The sequence below is a fragment of the Pagrus pagrus genome, assembly GCF_965226575.1.
Source record: "Pagrus pagrus genome assembly, chromosome: 4".
NCBI classification, from domain to species: domain Eukaryota; kingdom Metazoa; phylum Chordata; class Actinopteri; order Spariformes; family Sparidae; genus Pagrus; species Pagrus pagrus.
Window position 1 is genome coordinate 6,318,540 of NC_140188.1, and position 16,049 is coordinate 6,334,588.

Genomic DNA, 16,049 nt, shown 5'->3' on the forward strand with positions numbered 1-16,049 from the left:
TCTGTCTTAGTATTTTCCTGACATTTGGGTCTTTTAGTTGATATTTAAAAAAAAAGAAAAAAAAAGAAAAAAGAAAAAGACCTGTGACTTCATGGTGAACTACAAAAGACTTCTTGGTCCCACTCACCGCTTCACTCTTAACCTTCCATCAACTCTTCTCAACCTCTCCGGCACCCCAGGAGTTGTATTAATAATATTACTGGCAGGGGGGAACAAACCAGGTCTATGGGCTGCCTTGGTGCCGCAATTTAGAGCTTTAATGGTAGCCAGTGAATGAATGCGTGCCAGGGGGAATCCCACAGGTTGGTCCGCAGGGGTGAGGTCAGCAGGCGTAGCTGCAATAACCTCCCACCACTCACTTTATTGGCCTCCTCCGATTGGGTTTTTATTAAATCTCAAGCACATGCAATTGTTCCTGCTAGGTGGAAGTAACTTAAAAGCCTCTCTTAAACATGACAGAGTCTGTTCAACAGAGCAGCAGTACACCCATGTATGATTAAAAGACAATTAGAAAGATTATATGACGATATCATTTGTAGCTTTTTAATCAGTTTCACAGGAAGGAGAGTTTCTTGGTAATTTACAGACATGAATAGAAAACTTGGGAAGCAAGAAAGGCACTGTTCTTCTGGAACAAATCAAGTTTAATATCAAAGGCAGTGCAGTGCATTTTCAAAAAACTGGATATTTGGTGCCAAACTTTTCTCCTGAGTTATTCAAGTGTTAAGAAGGTTTTACAGCAACATGACAACAATGGCTAATCAATGAGGCTGACATGAAGAAAACTTGAGGAGTGTCAATTTGTAATGAAGAAACTAAATAACAGAAAAGATATTTAAAGACGTGAATAACTCTGAATGCATCCCTGATTGTAACACTGACTGAAATAAGAAAACACGAGCTTGGAGGCAGAGAGGCCGTAATAGTTTCTGGCAAACTTTACACAAGAGATTAAAACAAAGATATTTATCACTAGCTTTTACAGGACAAGCAGATCAAACTTTTGCTCATAATACAGTACCATTCTGTCTAAAGTCCTTGGAAACGTATAGTTTGGCATAAAAAAAATGGAGTGCTTGATTGGGTCAAAGAAATTGTAGTTTGATTCTCCAGCATGGAACACAGCAACATGATTAAGATTTAAAAACACTCGTAAGTGATTACTTTCATTGTAATAATAGTAAAAGCAATGTTGACATTTTGAAAAAGAAATTTAGGAGTTTAATGTTAAAAAAAATTATCTACAACATTAAACAGGGACAAACTTTGGCATATCGAAGGAGAGAGCACCCTGTGAAAAACAATGTCATGCAAATTAAAGCCAAGCAATCCTCAACAATATGGATGTCCCAGTTGCATAACATTAGAGGGTTGACGCAGTTTGAGGTGTCGTTTTAGCCTGATTGATCCACTGTCGAAAATACTTCACCTCTAACGCCCGGGCTGCGCGGACTGAAGGTGGGTCGAGGTCGTTGCTGTAGCGCAGGTCCAAGTGATGAGCTCCGTCAGGAATCATGATGGAAACCAGAGAATCTGTGATATTGTGCGTCACTCCACCAGCTGACCACGGATCTAGTCCTCCATTACTGAAATACAACAATGTTTTGTTATGTCTTTTATGTCCATGTGAAGGCTGTGAAAACAAATTTAAGCACATTCAAGCAATTCTATTTAATTTAGATTTTTAATCTATTGGGCTACGCCAACTTCACAATTGGTAAGTAACTTTCACGCCTGGAACTTTACGATGAAAATAAGGCAAAAGACATCAAGTGCAGACTTAAGACGGGTAAAGACACAAAACGTTCACAGAAAATAAGTGACTTCATTTTCAGCATAATAAATGTGTAATAATTTAACAAGATCCATTACTGGAGTAGTTTGCTATTTCTATTGCTTATAATACTAGATATAATAATATACTACTTGGAATATTCATATCTTTTTTCACAAAAATATTTATATTTTTGAACGATTTGTTGGTTGACTGCTTTGTTCCTTTGTGCCTTTTCTCACCATGGGATGGTAAACGTAAACTTGCATTTATCTTCATTTAGCTAATGTACAAATTTACTGCACATATTTGTAATGATAAGCATCTGTTATAACTTTTCAGACACTGTATATGAGTTGCTTTGAAAGCTCACATATTGCATTTCGAATTGTCACAACTTTTCAAAGCTTGAGAAAAAGCTGCTAATTGGTATGGTATTCAACCGAACAGAACCCACCATAATGTGTTTGTGATGGAGCTACATCAGAGTCAGTGATTTTTCATTAAAGTTTCACATACTTCTGTCTACCTCCTGTGGCTACGCAGATGGGTAGTCCTAATTTGTCTGCAATAAAAGAACTTGAACTGCTTTCACTGCACTAGACAAACCCAGAGAAGACAGGAAATGTTCCTACTAAGTCTGGTGTTTTACAAGCGATGTTTACCTGAAGATGATGTTGCTGTGAGAGGCGATGTCCTTCCCCCCGTAGACTGTGCCTGCCCACTCAGCTCGTGGCCTGACACCAAACATGATGTTACATCCATCAGAGAAGGCCTGGTAGTTCCACTCCTCGGGTTCAAACATGTCCTGGACGCCATCTGTGCACATGGGCATCACCATCTCTGTGCAGGCCTGGAGATGAGGGATTGAACACGTATTCACTCTGACAGGTAAAGCTGCCCACTGACACATCTGTGCAGCGATTTATTCAGCATGACAAGACTGATCACCCTGCGCTCTGTGTTACTGCACCTGGTAATACCAGCCGAGGAAACCGAGGCTGCCGGTCGCTGTCTGAGATGTGTTGAGACAGGAGGAGCTTCCTGTGTAGTTGTAGTAGACCTTCGCTGCTTGGGAGACGCCGTGCAGCAGCTGGTAGTCGGACACAGCGGAATCGAAAGCGAGATACTTGCACACCACCTGGAAAACAGAACACAATAACAAGTGAAAAGTTTGTGATGACATTAGAGTTTAGACAAACTGTTAAAGCTCTTTACAGTTTCATGCAGTTTCTTTTTCAATAATAAGGGTGTCACAATTTCAATTCTAAATTGAAAATAGATGAGCTCCAAGAACTTTTTCAGCTCTCCATCCCTTGCCTACTTGTGCGCATCTACCGCAAGCCAGAGGAAAAACAAAAATAAAACTTGATCCTATGTCATGTCTTTTTAAAGAGGAATTAGAACATTTTGAAATAAATACAGTTAACAGAATAAAACCAATCAAGACTCGATAGTCTAACTATGGCATAGCAGTCAGCGCTGACCAAAAAACGTTTGTATCAAAAATTTAATTGAATTGTGACGTTAAATCCAAAGTCAAATTAAATTGTGAATTTAAAGAATGAGGACACCCCTATTTAAAAACATTAAAAAGTAAAATTAAAACATCCAACTCTCTTCTATCCATGTTGTTTACAAGACTGACGATTGCTTTTCTTGTGGCCCGTAAAGTGTTTTTCCACATAAAAAGTGGTGGCGCCTGATTTGCATATGAAATTCCCTGGACTGAACTTGAATTTATTGCTCTAATCTTGGCACGAGAGGGAAAAAAACGTCCATTTACTTAAAGCCAGGGATCTAAATGATTTAACTGTAAAGGTTCTGCTCTCCTTACGACTGTTTTGTTTGACAACGGTTGATTTCTCAGATTTAATAGCGTGGACGATAAATATTTGAGTTTCAGCTTTTGTTTAATTTCGCTGCGTGTTGTTATGGTTGCAGCAGAGTTGGCTGTTGTTCTGTGCTCTTTGTGAGGCACAGAAACTGGGCTTTCTTGTTTAGAGGTTGGAGGGGAGCTGCGCCTAGTGTGGAGTCTGTTACTAAGGCTTTTGTCTGCAGGCCGGGGAGGAGTTGGTGGTCGATGGATGAGGAGGGCCACAGACATGTCCAACTAAAGATTTATACCGTGAAAAAAAACACTGCAATTGCTCCAAAGCATCTTCTCCTTACTTTTCAGATAGGATTAGGCTTATACATTCATCTCTGCCAACAGATTTCCCTCCTCTAAGCCCTCAATACCCCGTTCTCACACTCACTCAGATAATCACATTAGCTTTGTCATTAAAAAAGCTCCTCTTTGCACCCACTGCCTAAACCGCTTAAACCACCCATAGGGGTCGCATACATTAAAGGCAAAAACTCAAAGTGACCATTTAGTGTTTATTTCACCTTAGATGATGCTCCTGTGTCTATTCAGTGGCTAAAGGATAAACAATTAAGCAAACAAAAAATGTATCACACTAGTAAAAGTTTTAGCGTGAGACTGCTGGATGGGGCACTCGTAGGGGTGTTGAAGCACCAAACAGAGAGTCGGGGGTCAATAGCAGTGCTTGGTTTATGCACGTGACATGCCAAGGTGACTGGTGGAATACACTGCACCCCAGTCAATCAGCCTCTAAAAAACAGCCGCTGTACTGTCATATGCTCTTTTACATAAAAACACAGGAGGTTTTGTTATGTTAACAACAACAGCTTTTTTTTTTTTTTTTGCATTAGCCATATGAAATGATTGCAGTTTTTTTTTAGATTTGGGAAAGTTATGCAATTTTTTTCCACATGGAGTGTCTACTGAAGTATTTGTAACAGTCTCATTCAAATGAGAGTAGTGGAGCTTTGTTTTAATGGCCTCATGGGCTGCTCTGGGCAAATGTCCTCTTTCTGTGGTGCCATGTGAGCGTCCTGAGAGGAACACCTCAGAGATCTGACGGAGTGTGCAAATGAATGGACCATTGGTACGAGGGAAGAAAAGAATGGTGGCTTACTTGTAGCTGCTCATCTAAAGAATACTTAAAATCTAAAAAGAAACTAGATCCTTATGAATATTAATGAAGTTAATTGACAGCTGTTGTAAACAAAAGCTTGGAAGATCACAACAAACACTTGTAACACAATCGGCTGAATCCCACATTCACTTCAATTAAGCACAGGCTGTCAGGCCAAATTAGGCGCTTAACCAAAGACAAACAAAATTTACAGTTGCATTTTAGTGAAAACCTTTAAAGTTTAACTAGAACTTTAAATGTATTTAAACTTTTTGGTCCATGCTATAAAGTATCTACTGTCACACCCAATTTCCTAAATACTGTTTGGGATCTTATTTACAGTATTTTTATGTACCTGGATCGGCCAGCGAGGAAGTGGCTGAAGAAAGTTTGCTTCGTAGGGGTAGTCCACCATCGCCAGATTCACCCAAGTCTCCTGAAGCCAGTTCTTGAAGCCGATAGCATCAATCTTGTTTTTAAGTGGAGTGCACAGACTGAATTCCTCTGAGAGCCACTGAAGACCAGATGCTTGTCAAAAGGGAGCAAAAATGTATTGTCATTACATTGTTAAGTCTTTTTTCATGTGAAATGAAAGGAGGCTTTTCTCTGACCTGGTCCCCTTAAAGTTGTTCTTATGAATAGCTTAATACTGTGATTTACAGCATTAGTGAATGATTTCATAACAATTACAGCTTCTAAACCATTCTAAGAGGCACCTATTAGAATCGACTTTTTTTTCGTGTACTATTACCACTGATGGTGTGATAGGAATAAAAATTACCACTGAGTTCAATAAGCTTATTCCTACAGTTTAGGACTGTGATAATGGAAAAGGTACCAGGGGATCCTGTGAAAGTACACTTTCTTATTCAGATCAGAGCAGAATACTAAAGAATTGAGATAGTCTGAGTCATGCAAGTTATACATTTTTATGGATCCACATATTCTGTCATTATTGGAGAGGCTCCAGACTTTATATCGAAATAGCACTACAAGTTTTAATAAGAACTGTCTGGTTTCCGGCTTTAGTAGACACTAGACAGTTAATCAAATCCACTAGGGTCAATTCTCAGAATTCTGTTATTTATCCTTTACTAACTCGTGTTAGTTGTAATTATTCAGATTTTTTAAAGTTTCATATCACATGTCATATCACATGACATGCAAAACTATTACATACAGATTAATAGACTTTGGGAAGTGGAGTAAACAAATTAGTAGCTGGATGTTCAAAAATTTCTCCAGTTAAATGCGGACAAATTGGCCTGTCTTCGAAGAGTAAAAGTCAAGCCAGTCAGTTGCAACATTAAATTAGTGAGAAAATCAGCCTTCTACTACTTCAGAAATACCATTAGGATCAGAGACTTGATGTCAAAACATGACCTAGACAAACTTTTACTGGACTACTGCAATGGAATATTCACAGGTTGGTCTAAGACAGCAGTCAGACAGCTTCAGCTGATCCAGGCTATGACCAGGATCACAAAAGATGCTCAGCATAACTCCATTTATCCGATCACTACATTCTCTATCAATTTCTCACAGAATCAACATAAGACTTCTATTGCTTGTCCATAAATCACTTAACGGTTTAGCTCTCAGATCTCCAGACCCAGTACAAACCTCCCAGACCTCTCAGGTTAGCTTCTTCTGAATTACTGGCTGTTCCCAGAGTCAAACCTAATCATGGTGAAGCTGCCTTTAGCTCCTATGCTGCTCAAATCTGGAACAAATTTCCAGAAGAGCTAAGACTTGAGACAATGCTGACTACTTTTATATCCAAGCAGAACCTTCTCATTTAAATTAGATCCTGTTTGAAATTCATTTAAATCCTATTTGTTCAGTTTATTGTTTTCATTCTGGGTGTTTTGTTTGTTTAATTGTGTTTGCTGCTCTCGCTTTTGCTTGCTGTCTTTTATTGTTTTTATTCTATGTGCTTTTTTTGGGTGCTTGTTTTCTTGTAATCATTTGTTTCTCGTGTTTATGCCTGTGTACTCTGTAAAGCCTTTCGGTTGCCATGGATAAGAAATGTAATATATAAGTAAATCTGCCTTACCTTATCATTCTGAATAATTTAAAAAAGTCCTATAATATGACAGATAAGATAAATAAACCCATCATGACTGTAAGACTTACCAGTGGAAGAGACATTTTTAATTGCACTCCACGACTTTCTGATGCTTGCATCACAGTTATATCCACTTTTGGCAAAGTCCTGTGTTACTATTTTGTAGAAGTCTCCACATGGCACCATACCAGGGAACTGCCATATTGGTGCGGAGGCTGCCAGAGCTCTGAAATACAATAAGAAGCAAACCTATTTATATCCACTTTTCCTCAACATGACACAAGCTGCACAGTGATTATAAAGACGGTAAAGAAGCCAATGGATCGTTGATTAAAACTCTGAAACCTAAGAGCTCATTCTTCCGCTGCGTCTCTGAGCAAGCTTCCATAGCAAGACAGATTCATCCTGTTGGCTCAAATGAATGTTTCATTTCTTATTATTTTTTATTCACTGACAGGAGAAACTGAAGCCAAAACTTAGGGGAAAAAAAACACTGAACAAGCACTCTGTCCCAAGAAAGCTGAATTTCAAAGCCTGGATAATTTCCTCGTTTGTCTCTTCAGTGTTCTTTGGTGTGAAGCGATCACAGATCACGAAAATGTAAAGTTGCATAATACTGTACTCTTCTGTAATCTTTGGGGAAATTAAAGCTGAAGCTCCCACACAACTGCACTTATACCTTACCCAACAACTATATTGGGGTATTTCATCCTGAACCAGGCAGAGAGCATCCCTCCATAGGAACCTCCAATGGCGATAACAGGGCTGTGCTCAGCTCCAGGTACACTGCTCTTCAGGTTCTGGATCAGCACTGCAAAATCTGCCAGGGCCTGCTCAGAGGTCAGGTAGTTCAGGTGTTTGCTGTCCTGCAAATAAATGACAAGTATTATTGTAAAAATAAGTGCGGACTGTCCGAAAATATACATGAAAAAACTGTTCACTGAGAGTGGGAAATCTATTTTGGCAAATATTTTTTACACCTTTAGCTTCCAAATTTTTCAGAACGGACATGTTCTCATCGGCTGAGTCTTTAGGCTGTTCTTCGATTGTGGAATGACAATCTCTTTATTGTTTTCACATAAATGTGAATAAAGTTCCATTGAAAACCAAACACACAACTTATATCTTGACAAACAAACCTTTAGCGCCACAGCAGTTAAAAACCCTTTGCTCTTCTTCATCAAGCGCTTAGCTTTCCTATCTAAATACCTTAAGTACCAATGTACACACAGTGAAAAACAAATTCTTGTTACTCCAACAACATATTTGGCTCCTACAATGGATAAAAAACATGTAATCAAACATAATCAGACATAGATGAACTCTGAATCCTCACTTACACTGTAAGAGTCTGGTCCAAATGGCAGCGACTCTCCATAGTAACGATGTTCTGCAAAAACCAGCATGGCGCCCAACTCCTCCGCAATTTCCCACATGAAGCCCTGCAGAGAAAATGATGACAGGTGTTGAATTAGACTGAGGATTATGTGCAGTGTCAATACAAGGTAACAGCAGCTGGGATGTTTACAGTATTGTTGCAGAACCAGGTGATGTCGCCTTCATTCCCAGTGTAGAACAGAACAGGTCCTCCAGGATACTGCCAGTGTTTGTCAGCCATGAGATATCGCTGTTTAAAGGTGCCATCCTCGAGGAATCCAAAATGATCAATCTGAAACACATAAGAGGAAGAAACACAATTAATGGTTAGGTTCAGGTTACTTTATTTGTACTCTTAGAAGATGACAAGGCAAACAACACTTAAATAGACAAACATGATTAAAGATAATAAAAGTACTCAAGTATTTCACTGTGGGAGAGATGGCGCTTGCATAAAACTGGACTGTCTGTACAGTAGAAATGTGCAAATATTCTCAAAATTGGCTCTACATGACCAGGGAAAACAAAGAAAATGAGCTGTGTTATGTCCATTTGCTCAAAAAGTAGAAAACCTACAACAACCAGAATGCACTGCACCACACCAGACGAAACACTCCCACTGATGGGTGACATAGTGTGAGTTGAGCTCGTTGCTTGTTTTGAAACAGGAAACAGCACACAGAGCAAAAATCCCCGAACTTCAAGTTTCCCTCATTATTTCAGAAGAAGTATGTTTGGTGGAGGAATTATATCTCGATCCTTTTTGAATTGTGCCATGAATTACACATATGACGTCTGTCAGTTTAAAAGATATGTTTTTAGGGGTTTTTTCGCACAATATACAACAACACCAACACAGCTGACACCTCTGCAAAGAAAAATTGCAGTTATGTGAAAAGCGAGTTTGTCCGTATTTTTGAGCTAACTAATACACAGGATCTGCTCTACAAGATTTTGGTTATGGGTTTTAAGTTAAACAAGATGGCATCACATACTCGACTGTTGGCTGTGTAGTCTTTCTTATTACGTATTTTCAAAGTGTTATAATGATTAGTTTTATGACAAACAGACTTTCTTGACTTGCAAAATTACCTTTCAAATTGAAAAACATCCGTGTGTACTTCATGGCACAGTTTAAATGGGTAATTAAGCACGACACATATTTTTTCTGAAAGAAGGAGCCATGGTGGTCCACCGGAAGCGGACTGACTTCACCTCTCTGTGGCGGCTGGCTCGAAACTGACTTTTTCCGGACAAATGAGTGGGGGGTTTACCAGTTCATTTGCATATAATGTCAACACTGTGCTGCTACAAAGCTGGTTGAAAATCAGCAAAGTTTCCCTTTAAGTGTGTTCAACAATAAAGGTGCAAAAGGTCTAATTGTTCGGATCTGGAAGTTCTGACAATCTGCTGCAGATTCGTCACACTCGTTGACACAGAAATCTTAAGTGGCAACAATTTCTTAGTGTTCAAATTGTCACATTTGAGACGTTGTGGTCCAGTCCCCAGACTTTCACGGAGCTGGGTGTGAGCGGTGGATACCTGGCCTGGTGCCAACTCTGGCGTTGTGAAATGACAGTCCCGAGGTTGGATTCAGGGTAATTAGCCCCAATTTGTATTAAAAAAAAGTCGGAGCCAGTTACAGGGATGCCACATTAGTTCCACTGTAGATGAGCTCTGATCCTTTCATCAAACCTCAGGGATTCTTCCCCTTTCAACTATATTTCCTGTAGTCTTCATTAAACAAAAGCAGAAAGAAACCGACAACTTCACAGAGAAGACACCCCCATGAGGCTTCTTCTGAGTTGTCCGACCCTTGAAACAGTCCCAACACTTAATACAAAATGTTTTTGTTTTGTTTCGTCCCCCTCCTCGCTCACTTCCCTCCTCAGCGGACACAAAGGAGGCAGCAATTTTATGAGCCAATGACAGCGAAAAGATTCTGGGGCCTCAATGTGTTCATTCAAGCTCCGACTCCTCAGAGCTTGGCAGGGCTTTTAAGTGTGAGGGGAACATGAGACAGTTTAAAGGAAAAGTTCAGCAGTTCGGCAACAGAAGGTTTCAGTGGTATCGGTCATGCAAAGTGTAATGTTGTGATTCTGTGAAAAAGGCGTTCAATTTGCTTTATGTCAAATAACTTTCGTTAAGTTTAGATGTCGTTTTATTCGTAATTTTTTATTTAAACCAGGAATTTCAAATGGAAGATGTTTGATTCGGGGAGTGAAATCTCAATTATTAAAAGTCAAATTCTCTTCTTTTCTTCCTGTACTCTATGATATAAAAGCCAAAACTTAAGAATGAACAGCTATAACATTAAATACATCAAGTGCTTCACTAAAAGGAGCCCTGGTGAGCACTGTATCACTTGCACCCACTCAGTATGCAAATCACAAAACCGATGAGATTGGTTTCATAACTTATCCACACACTGATACATAGTGCCACCATGTGGTTACTGCAGGCAGCACCGTGAGCAGCTTGCCTCAATTTAAATTCAATTCACATACTGTACAACTACTGAACCAGTACTTTAACTATTCTACAGGAAAATAGACTGCATCTGCTGTGTTACAGTCCAGTAAATAGAGACATGAGGGAAGCAACCGAAGCACAAGCTCCAGTAAACTACAACAGATCATTCAGGAGGATGCTCAAGGACACTTCCATTCATTGTCTGGAGGCAAACTGCAGTCAAGAGGATTTCCTGTGGACAACTGCTGGATCACTCTAGATCGCTGTCCTCACAGCATCTCGTCCCACAGGGAGTGTGGAAAAGGCTGCATGATTGATGCGTCTTTTGTTTTAACAGCAGACTTGCTACTGGCACTGAGAAGTGGATCACAGGGATTTAATTGTTATATTTGTTGAGAAGAAGCAGACATTTTCTCGTTGATTGGCTCAAAAAACACTCATCAGACAAGACAATGGGAGTCAGAAAGGGAGGAAATGGTTTTTATCTTCTTGTCAGCGTGGCTGATTAGGCAGGATGGCGTGGGTTGGACCAGGTGTGGAGCATTGTCCCCTAATCCAAACACCCTTTACTGCATACACACTACTAACAGGATGTAAAGATGATGAAACTAACAGTTATCTCTGTTTTTGATGAATGTGCAGATCATTATCTTGATGAATCGGTTTAATTTCTGGTCTATAAAACATCCTAAAATGTGAAATTGTAAAACATATTCACAACAATCTCCTTGAGCCAAAGGCTACTTTATCAAATGTGTTGTTTTGTCTGACTAACAGTCTGAAATACGAAGATATCTAATTTAATTATTGTAACACACGGAAAAGCAGCAAATCATCCCAATTTTTTTTACATTTTTGCTCAATAAATGACTTGAATGATTAATCAATTATCAAAGCAGCTGTAATGATAGATCGGTAAATTGTAGCAGCTCTTAAAATACTTCACGTTTTATTTTCTTCCTTACGTACTGGATTGTCTTTTCCCAATATCTACAATCATGGATTTAGAAGGAGCTTGCAAAACTGAAAAGAAAGAATCCGTTATAGTCGATTTAATTCAAGAGTTAAATTCTCAGTGATCCTGAGATTTTATGCCCGAACATTATCTACTTATATAAATAAACAAGTTAATTGAGCACCTAAATGTCTGTAATTAATGCAGTGTTTTCAGTCATTTTAGATGTTTCGCTGCCTCAACACAGCAGATTCAAATGAATGGGTCGTTATCAGGATTCAGCAGAGCTTGATGGGAATCTTCTAAAACATGCCTTAAAACACATAAACACTAATATCTATTACACAGGCACTAGTACTTTGTCTCTTCTCTTTATGAACACTGAATAATGCAGGTAAGACTGGGAGTGACTTCAATTCATTTGACTTGATTTCCCAAGAAAAATGACTTGGGACCAAATGACTTGAGTCACATGTTTTAAAAATATGAACAACCCGGCTAAGTTTACATTCACATGATCCCTGATTGCAGCAATATGAGGGTAGTAAAACTCAGGGTCAGTCTTGTATGAGTCAGATTCACAAGCCACTAAATGTGAAGCTACGTTGTGCACCGCTGCACACGTCCAGCGTGCAATCTGATTCTCCGTGAAGTAACAGTAAATGGAAAATGTAAAGGCTCAATGAAGATCTCTTAAAAACACCCCTGAGGTAAAGTGTTTCACATCCACTGGGCCCCGGAGACCTTTTTAGGCAGCCAGCCAGTTGTGCTGGCAGGAACAGAGCCAATTGTGCTGGTTTTCCCTTCACTACAGGAAGCGAGAGGGAAACACCTATTGTCCGCAGACAAAACACATCAACAACTTATACTGACCTAAGTGCATTTAATATTATAGAAAGAGCAAGTGGTGCAGATATGAGTAAACAGCAAACAATGAAGCCAAGTGATGCAGAGGTGAATAAAGAGATAAGCAAATTATAACGAGCCAGAAATAATCACATAAAACAGAAACACTGTTTATGCATTTAAAATATCCTGCTGTCATAATAACATAATAACAGGAAAAATAAAATGGTCAAATTAATTATTTCAATTATGACTCTTCCACTGGAGCTGCAACGATCAGTTTAATAATGGATTAGTTGCTCAAAAGCAAATTAGTAGCCGACTATTCTGATATTATATCAATAACTTCAGTCATTTTTAAAGAGGCACTGTGTAGTTTTGGAGAATAACTTTCAACTTTACAATATTAATGAGGTGAAAATACAAAGTGAGAAATATTCATTTGTTCTATAACTGAATAAACAAGCTGCTCTCAGAGGAAAATAAGGTCCACACAACAGTTTGAAGCTAGAATGGTGGCAGGGTCCACCACATATAAACAAAGTAAAACAGTATGAAACTGTGTTGTCCTTTACTGTCAGTTTGTTTATTTAGCTTTATTGTGTGTTGTTGTTGTTGTTGTTGTTGGATGTTTATTTTGTTTAGCCATAAAAAAGATCTTCCTCTTCTGATTAAAAATCTTCCACAAAACTACAAAGTGCACATTTAAAGTATAATTGTAAAATATTTGTTGGCTCCAGCCTCTCAGATGTACTGACTAGGTGTTGGGATGTTGGTTGGACAAAAGATGCCATCTGAAGACGTCACTTTGGTGTGACAATTTATGACTAAACTATTTCCCACTGATTAAAAGTATTCATTAGCTGTAACTTTATCTTCTACACCTTTAAATTCAGCTGTTGTCAGGTCCAAATCAAATCAAACTTAAAAAAGGGAAGTGAAAGAGAAAGAAGCAAAAGAGGAACAAACCATCATTAAACACAGATATTTTGAGCTGAAACGTAGATACAAAGATTTTAAACTCACCTTCTGGTCAAAATAAAATGTTTCATAGCTGATGGGGGTGTCCCTGGAGGAAGGTAGTCCACCAAGTCTGGTGAAAAGTTGTGATTTGAGGGCGATCACGTGCAAACAGCCGAGACACAACATCAGGCTGCAGGTAGCTGCGGCTCTGCCCAAAACCTCCATCCTGACTCCAGCCTTCACTGCTGCTACTGTCAGACACACAACTCACAACAAACTGGTCTTCAGCACATGATAGTCAGGTCGTCTGATCCCTCTCTGCTTGCGGTGGGAGGAAGAGACCTGTCCCGTAAAAGAGAGGAAGTGAGACTCGCTTGTCAGCAGATCAGAGAGGTGTTGTCATCCAGCGTGTGATCTAAATGTAGCAGCAGAGCACAGGCTGCTGCACAGGAAACATCAGGATCAACGTCCAAACAACATTTAAACAACTTTCATTTCAGTGTAGCCTAGCCGGCTAGCAGGGAGCAGATGGTGCACACACTGTAAATATAGTCGCAACTCGCAAGGGTTGATGGGAGTCTCAGTTGAAGGCTGCATGTGCATGTTGTTGTTGTTGTTGTTACGCTCGCAGCGAACAAACCATCTCACGAAGCAGACATGAATACATGTCACGATTAAACGAGCCAAAATAACACGTCCTTGTCACGTTTGCTTCAAGCGGAACTTAACTTTGAGATTCATTTAAATCATTAAAGTCTAAACCGGAAATGTTTCCATGCTATTATGTCATGGTCGGAGCTCGTGGCGTGATTGATTGTAGCGTTAATTAATGTGTTTTATTGGCGATAAAAGTTGTTCTTTCAATGCTATTTGATCCTGGAGAGTGAACTACGCCTCTGTTTATATTGGAAGTTTTATTTTTTTAAGTCATGAACCGGAAGTGTTGGTATGCTGCCATGTCTGCATTGACGCTACCTTGATTAACTTAATGTGGCAGTTCCTCACTGTGTCCACAAGAGGGCGGAAATCACTCGTCAATCTCAACGTACTCAGGTTCAGGAAGCAACTAGTCGGTTTTATACCAGTTACCGGTATATACAGTCAGTTTAACACAGACATGTTGGAGTTTCCATTAATATATGATTATCTATATGAATTATTGTGATTTTCTTTTCCTTTTTTTAAAAAAAACAAATCAGTCCCTCAGGAGTCTGTCAGTGTTTGCTAGGTGACAGTGTACACTGTCTTCCTACGGTCACAATGAGAAACCGCATATTAAATGTTAAGTTAACATTGACGCAGGCATAATAATGTAAATAGCAGGAGTGTCTGCTGCCCTCTAGCGGCCAAAACAACGAACTGCATCATTAAATTAGTCAAGTAGTATCAATGCAGACATCATAGCATATTTATGCTTCCGGTAAGTAAATTATTTCAAAGTAAAACTTTCAAAGGGCTGCTGTTACTCACAATGACCACAGGAGGGCAGTGTATCGTCATGAAAAGACATTACCAAAGCGAAGAAAGGATCGATTTATATGTTCTTCGGAATAAATACTACAGATATTAATACTAATACGGATACTAATGAATGTTCGATAGAGGTAATATCGAGTGGTCACATGGAGGAAAAATAACATTAGTATAAGGACTAGCAATTACAAACGATAAGCTAGTTAGCATGACTACAGCAGAGTACTAAATGCGCTTGGCTAGCTGCCTCCCTTCCTCACCTGACCATAGTCTGGCGTCAATTTGCATAAATGCTAACAATATAACAGCATTTTCCAGATAAAACATTCAAAATACACTTTTCATAACGTAGTAGCACCCTTTTGAACTCACTTAACCATTTACAGTGCAATGATCAGTAGTCACAGTGTGCAACCGCATATCAAACCTGTCTAGCTAGCATTAATGCAAACATAATATCATAGTAAGGCTGCATTTCTTCAACCAATTATCATTATCAATAAAGTTTTCTTTTTATATAAAGCATTGGCAATACCTCTGAAGTTCATGTCCGGTTTAATATAACGTCCTCACTGTGGAGATGCTTGGAGATGTTAGCCTGTCCGCATTTAAAATCAGTAGCATTTGCTGCCCTCTGGCGGCCACAACAACGAACTGCATCATTAGATTAGTCAAGTACCATCAATGCATATGTTACAGCGTACCAATATTTCCGGTAAATATTTTCAGCATAAAATCTTTGAAGTAGACGGACATGTAGTTACTCACGGCGACCACAGGAGGGCAGTGTATGGCGACGATGAGACAAAGAAGGATCGATTTTCACGTTTTCAAGGAGAAATAATACAGATCATAATATTAATTATTTGAATCTGGTGGTGACGGAGGAAAACAGTATTAGCACAAGCACTAGCAGTTAGTGTTAGACTAATTAATAAGACTACCAAAGAGTAGCCAACTGAATGTGTTAAGCTAGTGGCCATTTGTAGGGCAATGCTTGTCTGACGTCCATTAGCATTCATGCTATCAAAGCTATTTTCCAATGAAACAGTAATAACAATGTTTTCATAAAGGGCGGATGTATAACTGTTCTCTGGATGGTAGCATATGAACGTATACATGCTGTCGAATAACCCC

The 16,049-nt window shown here is 39.2% G+C and overlaps 1 protein-coding gene across 1 annotated transcript; it reads right to left on the minus strand.

Moving 5' to 3' along the window:
• Positions 1-529: 529 nt before the first annotated feature.
• prcp (prolylcarboxypeptidase (angiotensinase C)) lies at positions 530-15,527 on the minus strand. The gene is made up of 10 exons (XM_084350668.1): positions 15,448-15,527; positions 13,503-13,781; positions 8,355-8,495; positions 8,167-8,268; positions 7,511-7,692; positions 6,895-7,052; positions 5,114-5,286; positions 2,748-2,915; positions 2,440-2,627; positions 530-1,586 (listed from the first exon to the last, which is right to left on the minus strand). Exons 2-10 carry the CDS (start codon positions 13,662-13,664, stop codon positions 1,364-1,366), a joined length of 1,497 nt encoding a protein of 498 aa, XP_084206794.1. The 5' UTR covers positions 13,665-13,781; positions 15,448-15,527; the 3' UTR covers positions 530-1,363.
• Positions 15,528-16,049: the final 522 nt, after the last annotated feature.

Coding starts and splice junctions, on each gene's coding strand:
- prcp (XM_084350668.1), bottom strand. CDS start 13,664: ATGGAGGTTTTGGGCAGAGCCGCAGCTACCTGCAGCCTGATGTTGTGT. Junction 7,693..8,166: donor TTGGACCAGACTCTTACAGT/GTAAGTGAGGAT, acceptor ATTTATTTGCAG/GACAGCAAACACCTGAACTA. Junction 2,628..2,747: donor TCCTCGGCTGGTATTACCAG/GTGCAGTAACAC, acceptor CCTCATCTCCAG/GCCTGCACAGAGATGGTGAT.